General features: G+C 40.6%; 2 protein-coding genes across 5 annotated transcripts; one reads left to right on the plus strand and one right to left on the minus strand.

The window, feature by feature from the left end:
• Positions 1-4,136: 4,136 nt before the first annotated feature.
• Positions 4,137-7,947, minus strand: LOC103977212 (pentatricopeptide repeat-containing protein At1g09820). Of its 4 annotated transcripts, XM_018823322.2 has the most exons (3): positions 5,398-7,947; positions 4,689-5,113; positions 4,137-4,613 (listed from the first exon to the last, which is right to left on the minus strand). In XM_018823322.2, the coding sequence occupies exon 1, from the start codon at positions 7,911-7,913 to the stop codon at positions 6,069-6,071; it is 1,845 nt and encodes a 614-aa protein (XP_018678867.2). In that variant the 5' UTR covers positions 7,914-7,947; the 3' UTR covers positions 4,137-4,613; positions 4,689-5,113; positions 5,398-6,068. The 4 variants fall into 4 exon arrangements, with proteins under 4 accessions (XP_018678867.2, XP_065000174.1, XP_065000173.1 ...); XM_065144102.1 differs by having other exon boundaries at positions 4,137-5,000; XM_065144101.1 differs by having other exon boundaries at positions 4,137-5,003.
• Positions 7,948-12,248: 4,301 nt separating this feature from the next.
• LOC103977211 (myb-related protein 305) lies at positions 12,249-13,795 on the plus strand. The gene is made up of 3 exons (XM_009392662.3): positions 12,249-12,429; positions 12,527-12,656; positions 12,775-13,795. Exons 1-3 carry the CDS (start codon positions 12,309-12,311, stop codon positions 13,358-13,360), a joined length of 837 nt encoding a protein of 278 aa, XP_009390937.2. The 5' UTR covers positions 12,249-12,308; the 3' UTR covers positions 13,361-13,795.
• Positions 13,796-17,657: the final 3,862 nt, after the last annotated feature.

The following is a 17,657-nucleotide window of genomic DNA, read 5'->3' on the forward strand; positions in this document are numbered from 1 at the left end:
AGGCGAGGAGATGACGTGTGGAGAAAGTGATGACGAAGATAGCACGACAGAGGAGGTGACGAATGAGGGACAAAGACAAATTATATCGGTTAAAGGTAATGAAAATTTATATCTTTTAAAATATAAGAAGTGCTCTATGTAAATAATAATATTGTCTTTAAAATATAAGGAGCGTTCAACGGAAATAAATAAAAAATAAATAAATATATTGTGAGAAAAAGCAATAAAAACTTAGTTTTTTTTTTTCTCAAGGGGATTTGCCCAACGACAGTCCCTTTCTGGTTTGTTACCGTACGTACGCATACTTATTTTAACTGGAAGGCTTTTGTATTAGCCCCAGATTGAAGACAAACCTCTCGAACGTAGCCTGATCAACCTCATCAAATTCTTCGATAGCTCTAGTCCGAGCTCTGATATGAACACATTGATTGATGCTTTCCTCGGCTGGGCAAAAAGTGGGAAGCACATAGCTTGGCTTCTTTCCCTGCTATGCGTCCACCCACCACCCTTTTATCCTTTGGAGCAAGACGAGGAAGGAACGAAGCGGTGAGGAGTGAGAAACTGTGATAGATTTCTAAGACTAGCCACTGCCCTAACACCGACAGTCGGAAGACGGCCGGCGATAGCGCGAGGGGAAGGCGACGATGCTTTTCCTTCCCATCTCACATGATCTGACATCTTTCCTTCTCCGTCCTCTTTTTGTCTCTCGCTGCCGGCTAGATGCTTGTCAATCTTATCTCTCTCTCTCTCTCTCTCTCTCCTCCAGATTGTAACTCATTTGTGTTCTTAGGGAGTGAAGCATCAGAAATCAGCGTATTAATGATTATTCTTTCTACCTACGAGAAAATGGTACTGTATAGTTTTGTTACACCTACACTTTTGCCATGGCGTGACAAGTAGCCATTGTACAATGGAGTGAAACTGTGAGAGGCATGTCTATGTATAACCATTGCAGTGAAGCTGCACGCTGTTGTCTTCTTCCACAGCTCAGGCATGAGCTGCTGCGATTTGCTCTCATGTATGCGTGAGAAAAAATTGTACGTGCTTCGCTACGCCCCCTATCTCGTGACTCCTAACATTTCCCTTCTCTAACGACAGAGCTTCCCCCTACACTTTTGGTCCTTGAGAGCCTCCACCATCTCAACCTAAGTAATGAGCTGCTGCTCTCTGGAAAGCCTCTCAAGCCTGAAGGAAAGATGCTGTTGTCTTCTTGAGAGAGACAGGATATGATGTGCAACCGCACTGCTTGACGGGGTACAAGGCCCTACTCCCCCTCTGCCAAGTAGACGGCTTTTACGGCTGTAGGCAATTGATACTATTGTCATACGATATATATATATATATCTCTCTCTCTCTCTCTCTCTCTCTCTCTCTCTTATATATAATATATACAAGTATTTTATTGAGTGAACATAGTTTAGCGATAGCCATATATGGTACTATTATCATATATTTTGATTATCCAATACATTTATCATTTATGAACCAATCAAGATTCTTTTTGAAATATGTCTCACGCTAAAATATTAGAAAATTAGTGGATTCAACTCAAAATCATATAAAAAATATGTGACAGGTGTACATTACCCCAATTCTTAAGTCTAATAAATTTAAAAGATTTAATTAATTTATTTAATAAAAAACACTTTTAATATATATGTAAGAGATTTTTTATAGTATGAAATACCATTATTGGACTGAGATCTTAGTTAATATAAAAAATGATTATGTACATGATTGGATATTTATTATATATGCTAGTTATAGGTGCCGATCACATGAGTGATAACACGTGTGACATGATGTGTATTTTTTTTATTATATTTTAATTATATATATATATATATATATATATATATATATATATATACATTGATCTATGCAATGAGAATTGGATTGTGATGAGATCACGATAATGAGATAGATTCATCTTCAAACATCGACACTAAACAATATCGATCATAGGTTACTCGAAAGGGACATCGAGATACAAATCCCTAACTAGGGTTATTCAGATTGAGAGAGAATAAGTTCTTCCGAAGAATTTGATTAGAGCGAGACTCGAGTAGAAATCGTATGGGTCTGACAACACCATGTTCGGTATATACTTTATGGGATATTAGATGGACGAGGGACTATAGATACACGGTAATTGAGGACAAACATGTCCAATGAATTAGATTCCCCTTTTGGGGACTATGACGTAGTGGCCTAGTACGTCCATAGTCGATGAGTTGAGTGGATTATTATAGATATCTCCCTAGGTAAAACACAATCTTTCGTATACGCAGTTTTTGACTTTGTAAATTTTGCACACTAATCTTCGTACGAGGACGAATATCTTTTTGAAAAATCTAAGAATTTTGTTTCTTATTATTCTACTACGTATATGATATCGCCTCTAGATTTTCCCACAGTATACTTATAACACATTCAATCGTTTGTCGTCATATATATGTTTACAATTTATTTTTCTTGTTTTCTATGTTTTTTTACTTGAAAATTATGAGTAAAAATAATTTACAGGGCTGTAGAACGATCACTCACTAAAATAGACAAAACTTATCCCAAAATAACCTAATTTTTATGTGTCATGGCTCTGTGAGTTGTAGGGCGATGTGAAGTATCAACCATCTCGATACCTTAAAACTATTAATATCTTAATGGCACTAAGGGGAGAGAGGGATGAATTAGTACAATCTCAATTTTTAGTCAATTTTAGAACTCAATAAATAAATCAACATATTTCCAAAACTCTATTGATCAAGTTAAAGTTGTAAGTAAAGAAAATAAAATAAAATTAAATTAATAGACAAGTAAAGAGAGACAAACCAATTTATTATGGTTTGGTCTTTCCAAACTATGTCCACTCTTGATTTATCTTTTCTCAAGACTATCGGTTTGACTTTCATTATTGATTTTTTTTTAATAGGCGAAAATCAATTACTATTGTTATAATTTTTTTTTATTTTTGAGGCTAAAAAAATAACATTCATATTCTCTTTTTACATAAGATCTCTTACCTTCTATAATTTAGAATTATAACCAAATTCAAGAGGAAAAGACTCAAATTATATTCAAAATGAGAGTTTATAATACTTTACTAGCTTATAAATAAATGCTCCATCAACCAAGCATGAGAGAGAGGTATTTATAAGCCCAAAAGACTTCAAGAATAGAGTAAAAAATTCAAATCCATAAAATTTTAAAGTACGAGTGGTACAATCGTTGGCACTGGATGGTACTACCATCGTAATTATGTTAGAAATCTAAAATCTAGTAATACCACTATCAGAAAAGTTGACAAAGTATAAATAGTACTTGTCAATTGACTAAAGCGGTACTATCGTTTGAACTTGACGTTACCACTGCCCATGTTTAGTTTAGGCAATTGTTTCGACCTTCTAACAGGTTAAATTCATCCTGGATTCAAGACTAACGATTTTCTTAACAAATTGATATTATTTCAGTCCAATACCAATTCAAATTGATCAATAATGACCCAAATCAAGACTTTGACAAATCAACCACACACCCAACACATTTAAGAAGCTTTAAGCAAGTTTTACACTATTTTGGTATGTTGTCCCATCTTTCAATATTTTGTCAAACCTCTAGCACATCACTTTTTCCTTCGCCATGTCACTCATTTCAAATTTAACAATCTCCCCTTTTTAACAAGGATAACATACGATTTTAACAAGATTCTTCTTTGTTATTTTCAAAAGTTATGATAAACTTAAATATTATATATCCTTTTAGATGCTTATGCTGAATTCAAGTTTAAAGAAACTTAATCTTTTCATTATTATGTTAATAATACATATTCTTCCTATTCATAATAATTTATAAGACATGTCTCAGAAAAACGTTATAATTTTTAACATCATGGATTTGGTTAGGAGCAAGAGCAACGAGATTAGGAATGCAATGTTGGTGTGGAATCACAGTCGAGCAACGAGATTAGGAATGCAATGTTGGTGTGGAATCACAGTCGAGCATTTCTCACTTAGATTCACCTTGTAACCCGTGATCAGCTGAAAAATGCTAAGACCAACATGAGATGCAGCGTCAAGTTCATACGCAAAGATACAGTCGGGTACACTGATCAAGTTAAAAGAATGGACATTCACAAGTAGAGAGAATGTTATGGTAAACATTGAATTCTTGGCAACTTTGTGAAAACAGCTTTTGTTTTTCTTGTCTCGAGGATGAAAAGGACTAAACATTCAGTAGCCAGAAACACTGATGTTATAAAGAGAGAATCAGATGTTTCGGTGCCTGTCAGGTTACCAAACTTTTACTGTGACATAAGAACAGAACTTGCAAACACAAGAAAGCTCAAGGTTGTAAATCTACAGTGATGTAAGCAAATGAAGAACTTGTGGTTTCATGTAGAACCAGATGAATTGCTGGAGGTTGAAGACAACAGTTTGGATGGTAGTCTCCAAGTACTGGTTATGATTGTCGTTGTTGTAACTGGTTATGATTGTCCATGGCGGTCTCTCACATGGATGATTTCCAGATCAAACGACGGGTTCTCTTCTCCTAAGCCATTCACTATCCATGCAGTATTCAGCTATGATTATGATTCTCCACTTGATTTAGGCAACCTAAGACAACCAAAGTGGGGGCATTTGAAGGAGCTGCACACATGCTTCCATTAAGCTGATGGAGAAGGCCCTTACCCATGGAGAACAAGTTGATGAAGTTTGTCTTGACAAATGGATCGACGGGTATCCATCAATGATTTCAGAGATGCATTTATCTTTTGATCCAAGAGCAGGAGCATGATGTTGTGTTGTGGCCATTGCAGATCATCAAGTACTCTGCTGGTGGAATCAGGAATTGTTTCATGAGTAATCAGAACAGCACTTTAGATGCCACCATAGACTTCGAGGGAAGTAAATAGTTTTGTTGCCTGCTTCGTCCGTCAGCATTCATTCTTCCAGAACGCTAGAATGAAGTATATAACACTATCACAACCTTTCAACTGCTTTCTGCTGATCCAATGAGGAACAAGCAAGCAACAAATAGAGAAAATTAATTCCTCCAAAGAGAACAATCACCAATCCGGCATCAAAGACTGCTAACGGAAACTAGTAATGATTTCCTGATAATAATACAACATAAAAAAGATGTTAATGCTCTGCAAGTAAATATATTAAAAGCATAAGGCAGTTGCAAAACAAAGAACAAGAGTAGCAAAATTTCTTGGCCTCAGAAAGATGTAAGCTGGCAAGCTGATTCATTGTATACTATTATTACAGGGGCGAACAATTACGAGGTTCCTCGTGAGGGCTCTATGAATTATCTAACATGAATTTACCAAGAATACAAAACAATGAGATGCAAGCACTGCCTAAACTGTGTGTAGATAAGTATAGCTATACTTACAGTATGCCCTCAGCATGCAATGTTACATGTATGCCTGCAGTGGATATTTCTTTTAATACGGTGTGCTTGCTGCTCAAAGAAACTTGGATGCTACATCATGTGTATCATCAATTTCGCTTTGTCATTCATACTCGATAGTAGCAGTAGTACCAGTGCACCTTCCATCAGAAAGTGAAGACAAAGACTGATTTGTTTCAATCTGCAGACTTTTTGAACCCAAACTATTCTTCAGTGTCCTGAGTTTTCACACAAAGCCACAGCAGCGTTCATAAAGCATCAGAATTTAATTCTATGAGCACACATATCCTAGAAGAAAATCCATGCTTCTACAAAACATATGATCAATGTGAAATTTTCAATAATTAGATTCAAGAAGAGCAGTAAGTCTATAGACATCAGTCCTCTCTCCAAGAATCCAACACTTTTAATTTCGATCATAACATCAGTAATCTTACCGAATCATGCAGTGGACGACCAAATTTACTAAAGCTCTTAACCCATTAACAACACAAATCCGTCCAGCTCATGTCATAGCATGGGAAAGATTTAGAATATTATCTTGAAAACTGCAATGTCTTTCTTAAACAAAGTCTTATGAAATATAATCTTTTTCTGCACCTGAAAAATAACGCTAACGTAAAAAAACTTCCATTCTCTTGTTTCTTTTCCTACTAAGAGGCATTGTTACAAAGATGTCCATCTATGCTAGGAACATAACCTCTCTCAATCATCTCATCCTTAATCATATTGTAAGTGACCCTGTTTGGAACCAATCCTTTCTCCAACATCTCATTTAGAAACTCATTAGCCTCTTCCATCTTACCTCTTCCACAGAAGTACTTGATAAATACGTTATAAGTGACCACATTTGCACGCTTTCCACCCCTCTCCATCCTTGCTCTCATGTTCAAAGCTGCCCTAAGGTTCCCTTTCACACAGAACGCATCTATTATGGTATTATATGTTACATGGGTTGGCTTCAGACCCACCTCCAGCGTCTCATCTAAAAGCTTGACTGCCTTCGTCAACTCCCCTTCTTTGCACAAAGCCCTAATCAGCACATTGTAAATCACAATATCAGGTCTTACATTCTTCTCCCTCATTTCATCCAACAGCTTCACAACACTCTTCGTATCCCCATCTTTACAGAACCCATTTATCAAGCAGCTAAAGGTCGAAACATTATGACTAATACCTTTCTCCAACATCAATCGTTTCAACCCCATTGCATCCTCCATCATTCCTGCTCGACAATACCCGTCAATCAAAGTATTGTAAGTAATAACATTTGGCAACAAATTCTTCCCCATAATGACATCAAACATCCCTTTAGCCTCTGCCATCATTTTTTTCTTACAGAACCCATTGATGATAGCATTGTAGGTCACCACATTTGGTGCCAGATTCAGTTCCACCATCTCCTTCAGCAGCTCAAGGGCTTCGTTCAACTTGCCCTCGCAAGAAAGCCCATTGATCAACGTATTATAAGTGACAACACCGGGAGAAAGCTCTTGCCGCTTCATTTCTTGGAAGAACCTCATCGCAGACGAACTGTTCCCATCCTTGCAGTACCCATCGATCAAAGTATTAAAAGTAACAACATTGGGGTGGATGTTGGCATCCACCATCTGCTTCAAGAGGACATCGGCCCTATACATCTTCCCAGCCCCGCCCTTCTTGCAGTACCCATCGATTAGGGTATTGTAAGTGATGACCGAGGGCGAGAACCCCCATGATTTCATGTCCTCCGTGAGATCCCCTGCCCTCCTTAGCTTCCCCTCCTTACAGAAACCATTGATGACAGTATTGAAAGTGATCAGGTTGGGGGGAATCCTCCTACGAATCATCTCTTTATACACGGCCTCCACGGCGTCGAATTTCTCTTCTCTGATCAAAGAGCTCAGCAAGGGGTTACACGAAAGGACCGAGAGTCGGTACCCGAAATCCCGAGAACGATAAAAGACCTCGATGGCGGCGCTGGTCCTCGAGTTCTTGACGAGGGCGAGGATGAGCATGTCGGCGAGGATGGAGAGGGAGTCATGGCGCCGGCGGGAGGGCTCAGCGGAGACTGCGAGGGTGTGGAGGATGGAGACGGCGGAGTGGGGGCCGGATCTGACGAGGTAGTGAAGCTCGGAGCGGAGATCGGAGTAGAGCTTGTCGGCGGCGAGGGCGAGGAGGAGACGACAGTGAAGGGGGAGGTCGAAGGCGCGGGGGCAGCGGTAGTGGGACTGGGACCAGCGGGAGAAGCGGAGGGCGGCGACGGAGGAGGTGGACGCAGAATCGAGAAGGATGCGGAGGAAGGAAACGGCGGCATCGGCGGGTGTGGTGGCGGCGGCCGCGGCGGAGGCGGAGATGAGGGTTTTTAGTCGGGACCAGTGCTGTCGGGAGACGAGGTGGGACAGGGTGCTGGGATCGGGAGGGGTTGAGGAGGTGGTGCTGGTCGTGGAGGAGGAGAAAGAAGTGGCCCGGGTGGTTTTAGCGGGTCGGAGACGGTGATGGCGGTGGAACAGTCGCATCGAGAGGGCTCTGCAAATCCTCGAAGGTAATAACATTGTGGTGATCGGAGCGGAGAAAGTAGAACGGACTACTGATGGACCGGTTAAACTGGGCCGTCAAATAGGGCCCAAATAGACCCAAGAAGGCCTGTTCCAGTCGGAAGGGACTGCTGATGGACCGGTTCAACTGGGCCATCAAATAGGGCCCAAATAGACCCAATAAGGCCTGCTTCAGTCTTCGTATCTTAAGTCTCGATTTCCCACGTCCTCGTACGTAATGCTATCATACTAATCATAATAATCTGTATTATTATAGCACTCAAATCATTGATTCATAGTCCTATTCATGCTATCGTTGGACTTAAATAAATATGTACAGTCACTGATAATGGTTGAAAGTCACATTGAACCGCAATTGATTAGTTCGAAGCATTTAGTTGCAGTCCAACATGACACGTCGTTAGCATGCTAAGGACAGGTCTGAACATTAGATTGTACATCTGCCATTTAATGGTCAATGGTCAATGGTCAATGGTCTTACTATTTTGTTTTTAATATCTGCATAGTTAGTTTACTTCTCATCGGGGATAATTGATGATAGTTAAACATAATTTGTAGACTTATATTTTTATAACAGAGGAGATGTAGTGTTTGAACAATTCAATGATCAGCTTAGAATAATCATTTATCATCTGACAGAATTGTTTACTGTTGACTGTTGACTGCTGACTGCTGACTGCTTCCATCTCGAAAAGAACATGTGGCTTCTTTCCTCCCATGGGGGATGAGGACCACCGGAAAAGATGAAGATTATTACATGGATCCACCGATCATTGATCTTTTCGGTCATTATCTATAGCTATGGATAAAAAGATGGTTTGAGTGCCCACAATAATTACTCCTTCTTCTTGCGGTTTGTTTGTTTCTTTCTTTACCTCTCTTATCCGTCATTCCTTCTTCTAGATCTCTTTGTTCAAAAAGATATCGTTTGCTGTGGGTTAAACTAAATGTAAAGTTGATGCTCTTTACATTTCCTAATCAAACAAGTTCCAAGGACAATAATTACGGTCGTAGATCCTTTGCTTCTGGATTGAGATTTCTTAGCAGGTGCAGTTGCAGGCAATAAAAATGATATCTAAACGTGTAAGATGTGTGATACCACATGTTTTGCCTATCACATCATCACTGCTGTAGTCGGGTTTACGCGAGCCCTCCGTGGATTTGTGACTGCACAACGCACTCACGAGGAAAAATGATACAGAAAGCGAACGAACAAGGAAAAGTGGACTGATCGAGAGATCAGTCAGTTCCCACCGAGGATAACAGTTGGTCTGAATAAAAGCGGGTGTTGATCCAAACTCAAGACTCGAATAAAAAGTCACCGAGGTCAACAGTTTATGCATAGCGAATCACACTATCCTCACCTGCAGTACGTAGCTTCGTCTTCCTCGCCAGTTTTTCTTCGAGGAAATAGCATGTGTCAGATTCTGATTTGAAATAACCACACTGTTGGCGGCAGCTCATTGTGGTATCTTTCTATTTGGCAGACATTATCAGAAGAGGAAACGGTGCACCAAATCCTCAACTGGTGGGAGAGCACGCAGCTCGATCATCATTCTTTGGACCCACTTCGAAAGAGGGATGAGGAGAGTCTGTCAAATTATCTACTCCCGTTGGCTGTTTGCTTCACTTGTCAATTTCTTCCGAGTCCCATCCCAGTTTTGATCTTGACTCTTGAATTGATGCGTCGTGGGGTCTCATGAATGACCTACTCGATGCGCATTACTCGATGGACAGCAGTCCATCTCATCTCAGCATCATGTCCTTCAAAGTAAATTAATGTAAAGATCGATCATCATATGCTTAGAGGATGAAATCTTGATGCCGCTTTTTGTTCTTGCCACGAATCACATCAATTTTCAGACGAGATTAAGGTGGATATTGAGGTGGGCATGGTGGATTAATATATCTACAAGATAGAGAAAGCCTCGAGAATATATATCTCATCGGGTCAGAATATATAATTTCTTATAAAAAATATTTTGTGATTCGATGGTGAGATGAAAGCTAAGCTGGTCAACCTTCAATAGACTTTGCCGAGTTAGCATCGGACGTAACTCTTCATTCCATTCCATGTATCAACGTTTATCTTCTCGTAACGAACGAAGAGTATTCGACTCTGGAATTGATGGCAATAGTAGCGTTTACGTCAGAACAAATTGAATAGATCCATATAGATAATTTGATGTAAATATAATTTGACCTCATCCCTCTAGATTTGCATGCAATAATACATGTAGCCTTGTCCCTTCGTAGACTGTAGAGACAGGGAGGAAAAGACTTGACTGTTATCGATGGTTTTGGTTCGATCGAATTTGGAAACGAATCCAAAAGAGATAAATTCTCAAATCAATCATTTATTAAATTATTAAAAGAGATAAATTCATTATTTATAGAGATATTTAATTATTATATTATTTTTTTGACTGTTTAAGATTTTTGAAATAAAAAAATAAACTACTAAAACTTATGATAGGACATGTCTCGAGAATCTATCTCCATCACTGCTCTCGGCCACATCAACATTTAGGACATCATGTTCAACTTTTCCTTCGATCAATGCCAATCCACAAAGGTCGGATGGTGTTGATGAAGTACAACATCGTCCCACAAAGGTCGAGACGATGCACATCGAGTACAATTCCATCCTGCGAGAGTCGAGATGGCGTTGACCGAGTACAATACCAGTAATAATAAACATTACATGTACCACTGGTCCCCTAGGGGGAGGATAAAAACCCCTTGTGGGATCAACCAATGGGAGAATTTTGGCAGGAGCCAACCACTCAGTACTAACAAGCTCTTCGGAGGGAACGAAGTCGAGAACTCCTTCCCAACCTCAACCTTTGTGCAGGGATCGGAGGCCAAGCAGATGGTCAACCCAAAGGAGTCCCAGGCCTTAAAGCCATAGCCCTAGCCTGATCTCACCGGGCCATGATCGTCGATGACCGAATGCCGACGTGAACGATTTTGCGAGACTGAACCAAGTCGTACTAGCTCACCCTGCCACGATGTGAAGGATCACTATCAACTTCAAATCAGAACTATCGAACTATTAATTCCAATTTTTTATCGATCTTATCTTGAGTTTTTTTTTTTAATTAAGATGGACAATAGGGTAGCAGGTGACGCCTATAAGAGAGTGAAAGCCTACATCACATTCCTCGCTTGCGTATGGAAACGGGAAATATATTAGACTAACGCTACACATAGGAGCTATGTGTATATATATATATATATATATATATATATCCTCGTAGATTACGATCGTTCTGTAGTGACATGCGCATGACTGCATATATTACATTTTTTAGATAAGGACAATACAATGGGTCCATGGAAACAAACACTTATGTCAGAGCTGTTGTTTCTGGAGCAGAGGACATAAATTGCCTCCAGTGCAGATCATTCACCAGCCTGTGATGAGTAGAGAACAATGACTGAATCCTGAATGATAGGCTCCCGCAAAACAAAGAAATTGTTAGCTAGGGATAACCTATGTAACATATGCCACGGTATGGAACAAAACACCTATAGGATGGTCACCTTTCTTAACTCGGAGTTCCAAACACTGTGGTTGCTCAACTAGTTCTCCGGAGCAGCGAGTTGTATTTCATTGTAGATCTGCACATCATGCATCCGATTAACCACGTTCTTCTCTCCTTACTTGTTATCTATCCTTGGCAGTATGGATCGAGAAAAATTTGTCAGGGGTGAAATATGATGTTCCAAGGCCGGAGGACATCATTATGGAGTGGCTCCCTCCTTTGTTTCCTGTTGTTGAAATGGTGGAAATCAATCTCTCTCTCTCTCTTTGTTCCATGAGGGAGACATCCCTAAACATGAAGCTCAACAGGATGTTAGGGGAGTTCTTGAGATTCCAGCAGCCTAACTGCCGCAGAATTAGGCAAATAAGCTCCCCCTACTTATCTCTCTAAGCAGTTCCAGTTCAGCACTGTATATTTATATATGAACCACTGAATCTATTGTTCAGTCAAACACGTTTCACGCAGAAAGAATCCACGAACACCATCAAATCCTCCGCAGAGGATTGAATGAATGACTCCATCTCCATGGAGCTCATAGATTCCCTTTTCTTTCTCCACTATAGACCTCAAAGACCGAGTAAAGAGCAGTTCAGCACCAAATATTCCTGTATGATTGGGCACAATTCATAAAGCAAAGAGGCACCAATAAGAGGTTTATCTTTAAGGTACTACTGTTTCAAATGTATCCCATTATTGGTAGGCTTTGGCTCTCCATGGCATGCTCTATATAACACGGAAACTTAGCCCTCTCCCTCCGTGTAGCTTCCCCAAGGCTCCCTATAGAAGAAGGCTTTCTTAGGAGGCAAGAATGTGTGAGGAGGACATGGAGCTACGGAGAGGGCCTTGGACTCTAGAGGAGGACAAGCTCCTCATCCACTACATTGCTTGCCACGGCGAAGGTCGTTGGAATCTCCTTGCTAGGTGCTCAGGTACAGCTTGCCTGCAGGAAAAGGCTGCTAGTCTTAATTCCCTTCATGTTTCAGGCGTCTGTGATTCGTTCCTAATCTATAGCCGGCTGATTCATAGGCTTGAAGAGAACCGGCAAGAGTTGTCGGCTTAGGTGGTTGAATTACTTGAAGCCTGATGTAAAGCGAGGCAATCTCTCCCCTGAAGAACAGCTGCTGATCCTTGAACTCCATGCCAAGTGGGGAAACAGGTCATTAATTCTTCTCATGATCGAGTCAACCGTGATGTTTCCAGATGCAAGTCGACTTTTGGTCGATGCATCCTCGTTTTCTGATGAGATTGATGCAGCTAGTTTTATGCATATGTAGGTGGTCTAGAATTGCGCAACATCTACCGGGGAGAACAGACAACGAGATAAAGAACTACTGGAGGACTCGAGTGCAGAAGCAGGCGAGGCAGCTGAAGGTGGACGCCAACAGCGCCACGTTCCGAGATGCCGTGCGCTGCTACTGGATGCCGAGGTTGCTTGCCAACATGGACTCTTCTCACACCACGCAATCTCAAGATGCCAGCACCAACACCGGAACCCAGCAAGCTCATTACCGGGACTCACTCGCCTCATCGTCCTGCTCCACCGCGCTGCCTCAGCTCACAGATCACATGTCCGAGCTCCCATCGAGGCCACCCGACGAGCTCGATGCCGTCACCTTCAACCCTTTCGCCACTGGCTACTCCACGAGCGACGCCTACGACCTAGACACCAGCTGGGACCTATCGCCGATGTCGCCGGCATCGGCGCCTACTTATCCAGCCGTCGATTGCACCGTATCCAACGACGATTGCAGCAGAAATGTTGGCGATGGCTTGTGGAGCATGGATGAGTTATATGACATGCTAAAAAGCTACATGAGTGGAGCAGCACCTGAGGTTCCTCTCGGTGGTCACAACTCTTAGTAAATAAAGTGTATCTGCTCGCCAGATGAAGTCCGCAACATTGTTTCTCGGACTCCAAGGGGAGCTGTCCGGTCCTTTTAGGAAGCTTAAGATCAGCTCTTCGGCAACAGAAAGGGATCAATGGATGTGATTTCTAACTAGGGTTTTGATGCATGCAACTCAATTATTGTTGGAGGTTAATGCCCTGTAAATGTTCATCCACTTGCATGTTGCACCCACACAAGTCACCTCGACATCACCAAGCATGACACAAGTTGAGACCGATGAGCAGTGGCGCGAGAGGGATGATTCCGGACTTGATGATGGCAAACATTACATCAAAGTGATGGATCACATCTCTTCTTCGCTTCGGAGCATATGCTGCACACATCACGCCCATTATCTCTGTGCTGATTCCACATGTTCTCCGAGAAAGAAAGCTTTGTTTGTTTGCTTGCATGAAACTTAATTAGTCGGAAGGCATTGATGCAACCCAATTCCTCCTCGACCGGAAGATGTTTACTTGCAAGTATCTTAATCCGAATGTGTTCCACATCACAAAGTAAGACGAGCAATGATTATATAATAGATAGCATAAGAGAAATCAGAATCGATAAAAGATGGGGAATATGATCATCTGAAGAAACGGGTGGGTGGCAAACAACAGATGCGGTGCTCCAAAGCAATTACCCAAGCCACACTTTGGTGGTGAAAAAATAAACTAAGGGAAAAGGATGGCCACTTCGTTTGTGGTTATAAAGAGCCAATTACCTAAAATTAACGATTTGAATTCGATTTCAAAACCGACCGACCCCATTTGGTTTTGTTTGGATACCTAAAATTCAGGATCCGAAACATCGGTTTCCAAGTGAAGGTTGCTTCTAAGCGAATACCACTAAAAAAAAGTATATATATATATAAGAAAATTTGGAGTCGGTATATAGCAGCAGCATATCGCTACCAAAACATTATTATTTTTGTTATTTCATGACAGCCTCGTCAATAATTGCACAAATCCTTTTTGCTGCTAAGCACTGTAAGATATGCCACTCGAGCAAGAAATGTGATGGTGCGAGAAAACTACAGCAGGGGAGGAGGGCAAGTCTCGAGTGCTTCCCTGCAAAGCCATATTTTCAGGAGAGGAGGCTTCACAAGCATGTACTGCGTGCATGCACATGCCAGCCTCCGATCACATCAAGCTTTCACTGTCAGATAGACCCGTGAAGGGACTGATCTCCCGGGACGGGCCATATCCTTCCTGGATGTGTATCCACTCACTGCCAACACAGAATAAACCCCACTGTAGCAGGATTACACCTCCACCGATGGAGCAACACCTGCTGCCGTCAGAGATTTCCTTCGGTTGCAGGCCTCTGATCCCCTAACAGCCGGAAGACCTGCAACCTTTTGTCCTCTGACCGGTAAAGAACATCAACGTGGAGCCAATCTTTGTAGGCGTAGGGTATCTGGCTGCGGCTGGAAGAGGAACTGTGAACCGTTCGATTCAGCAAATATTTTGCTCCTCTCTCTCTCTCTCTCTCTCTCTACATCCATTCATATGTTGGAACAGTGTCTGCTGTGCAACTTGTATGCTATCCATCCATGTGTTCTTGTCATACTAACTGGATAAAGGGAAAAAGTATACTCTGATGATTATTCTTTTTCTGCAGCATCAATTCCAATCGACTGTACAACAGCACCGGTGATAAGACTTTAGGAGGATGCACTATTTTGTCGGTGTTATTTAGTTTAGTCACGTTGAGAACTCACGAGGTTGAATCCTAAACTAATAAGGAAATCATGAGATGAGATTAGATTAAAGTGCCATCTCATCTCTTCTCTTCTTATGGATCTGCCAAGATAAGACTGTGAGAGAGCAACCCAAAGAAAAAGCGGACTTGACTTCAGTCGTTTTCAATATAATCAATCTCTCATGGATGTCGTCTTCTCCAGTTTAACGCTCTTTCCTACTTCCAAGTCCCTCAGACTGAAAATTTTCCTTTATAATCGAGGAGAAAGGTCACATCCTTTAGAGAATTTGGCATCATTCTTACTATTCGAATCGATCATATAGATAGCATTAGCAATGAGAGCCCTCAGAATCATCTACCTTCACCAAATTAATGCATGGAAGAAGTCGTGTGCAGATGAGAGAGAGAGAGAGAGAGAGAGAGAGAGAGAGAGAGAGCGTCTGTTTCTATCAGAATGGAGCGATGGAGATCAGTTCCACTGTGCTCAGGTATATTACAAAGCTGGGTTGGGCCCGAGTCATAATGGGCTGGACTTACTCAAAGCTCACTTGGTCGTTTGCGGTGTCGGAGACAGGCCCAGAGATTTGAGATCCAGAGAGGTCGTCATCAAGGCTATCTTTGAGCCTGAGGACATGAAACGAAGCCCGCCCGCCATTGGTGAACCCCACGGAGGAACCTCCTCCACCACCGAGAAGTCGTCTTTCTTACATCAATATCTGGTTATTTGATATTGATGTGGATTTAGAGTTAATCGAGGTCCTACTTTGTATTCGTTTCAGAGTGAAATGATATAGAGAGCTTTAGTCCGAACCATTTAGTATTACGTTCAAAGAATTCAGTTAAATCTATGAAAGTGGGTGTATGGAAAAAGTTTGAAGCCCTAAAGAATACACATAAGGAATCTTTTTATAGTACGATTTGACTCATCACACTTGAGGCCATGATTAAATGTCCCAAGTAGTTGTGCATTTTCTCTAGTCACAAATACAATTATGTAATGTCAAATCTAGGGAACATGAGGTAACAATTCACTATGTTAGATCCCATGTATTAGTCTCTATAAGGCGTCGATTCGATCACTTTATTATTTGAGGGGCGATATGTATTGTTCATCAGCATCAAAGGTGTCGGTCATATGATAATGACGAAGTGTCGACGGTTTTTTCACATGCCATCATATCCCTATCAAGAAAAAAAAAATTCTCAATCATTATGAAAGATATTTTGAGTCAATCTCCGATGATACATTATAAATGTTACATCTAATTATCATCGTTACATCACACTTATCTATATTGCTAAACTCAAGACAAACGAACAATTAATACATGATTATCCATATCGATATCACATTATTTATAAAAAATATATATATCCTAATTAATATTTCACATGGATTTGAATTATTCAACAGAGAGAGGACTTTCTTTGGGAGTTGTTGGGGGGATCGATGTACTAATTTCTTGGTTACACAATCCCACATATTTAAATTCTGTGATGCTTCTCGTACTTGTGTTAGTGTCATAGAAAATTGCACTCCAATGTTATAGTGTCTCAAGGAAAAAAATCATAACATCATCATTTCTTATTAATCCATATTGATATCTTCTGCTAACTCTAGGAAGAAAATTGCAAGAATATGAGTGTATTTTCATGTTACTTGACTTCATTTGATCACATTAATATGTGGCACAAGTTCACTATAATCATCCTACAATACAATTGAGCATTTGTTTAACCCATAATGAATCAGATTTGTATTCGTGTTACATATATAATAGCTGACACACAAATATTCGTATCGACGTAAAACTTGTTTCTTAAGCATGCCCAAATGATCTCCATCGATCGTCGGAGACGAGTATCTATTTATTCGTCTCCGACGAGTATCTCCATCAATTATCTGCCCCTTTGTACCTTCTTATTCAGAGCTCACGATTCTATTTTCTAATTTTTAGAAATCATAATTGAATAACATCGACTTTAGATTCTAGTGATTTGATTTTGATTCCCACAATTTATTTTTCTTTTAAGCTTTATTAAAAATAATTTAAAAATAATAATTTTATTTCTTAATGTCACTTTGAAAATTAGATGTATTACAATACATATAATGAGTTTAATGACATAAAAAATGATCTAAAATTGATAAAATTATCATATATTATCGGTGCTAGATATCTCGATCGTTCATTCGATCGATACATCGAATAAGTATTTGTTGTCTTCCCGGATGATCTCTTATTTTTGTTTCTCTATCTTGGTTCAATCATCCCTTGAGCCTCAATTGATTCGAAGCCCATAGGATGAATCTCCACACGAACGGTTTGTGTGGAAACCAAGTTCGGCCAAGACCAATTTCAAAATCGACCTGGTTCAGTTTTAATACCGACCTGGTTCGGTTCTAGTTTGATTCCGGTTCGAACCGGACCGAGTCTAACCGTTTGGACCGCCTTTCCGTTAACTTCCCCCCGTTATTATTCCCTCTTTATGTGGCTCTCTTTACCCCCTCATGCCATGCGCTTCTCTTTAGCTTCTTCTTCGTCAGGGTAGAGTCGCGTGGCGCG

The sequence above is a fragment of the Musa acuminata genome, chromosome BXJ3-3 (assembly GCF_036884655.1).
Source record: "Musa acuminata AAA Group cultivar baxijiao chromosome BXJ3-3, Cavendish_Baxijiao_AAA, whole genome shotgun sequence".
Taxonomy (NCBI): Eukaryota; Viridiplantae; Streptophyta; class Magnoliopsida; order Zingiberales; family Musaceae; genus Musa; species Musa acuminata.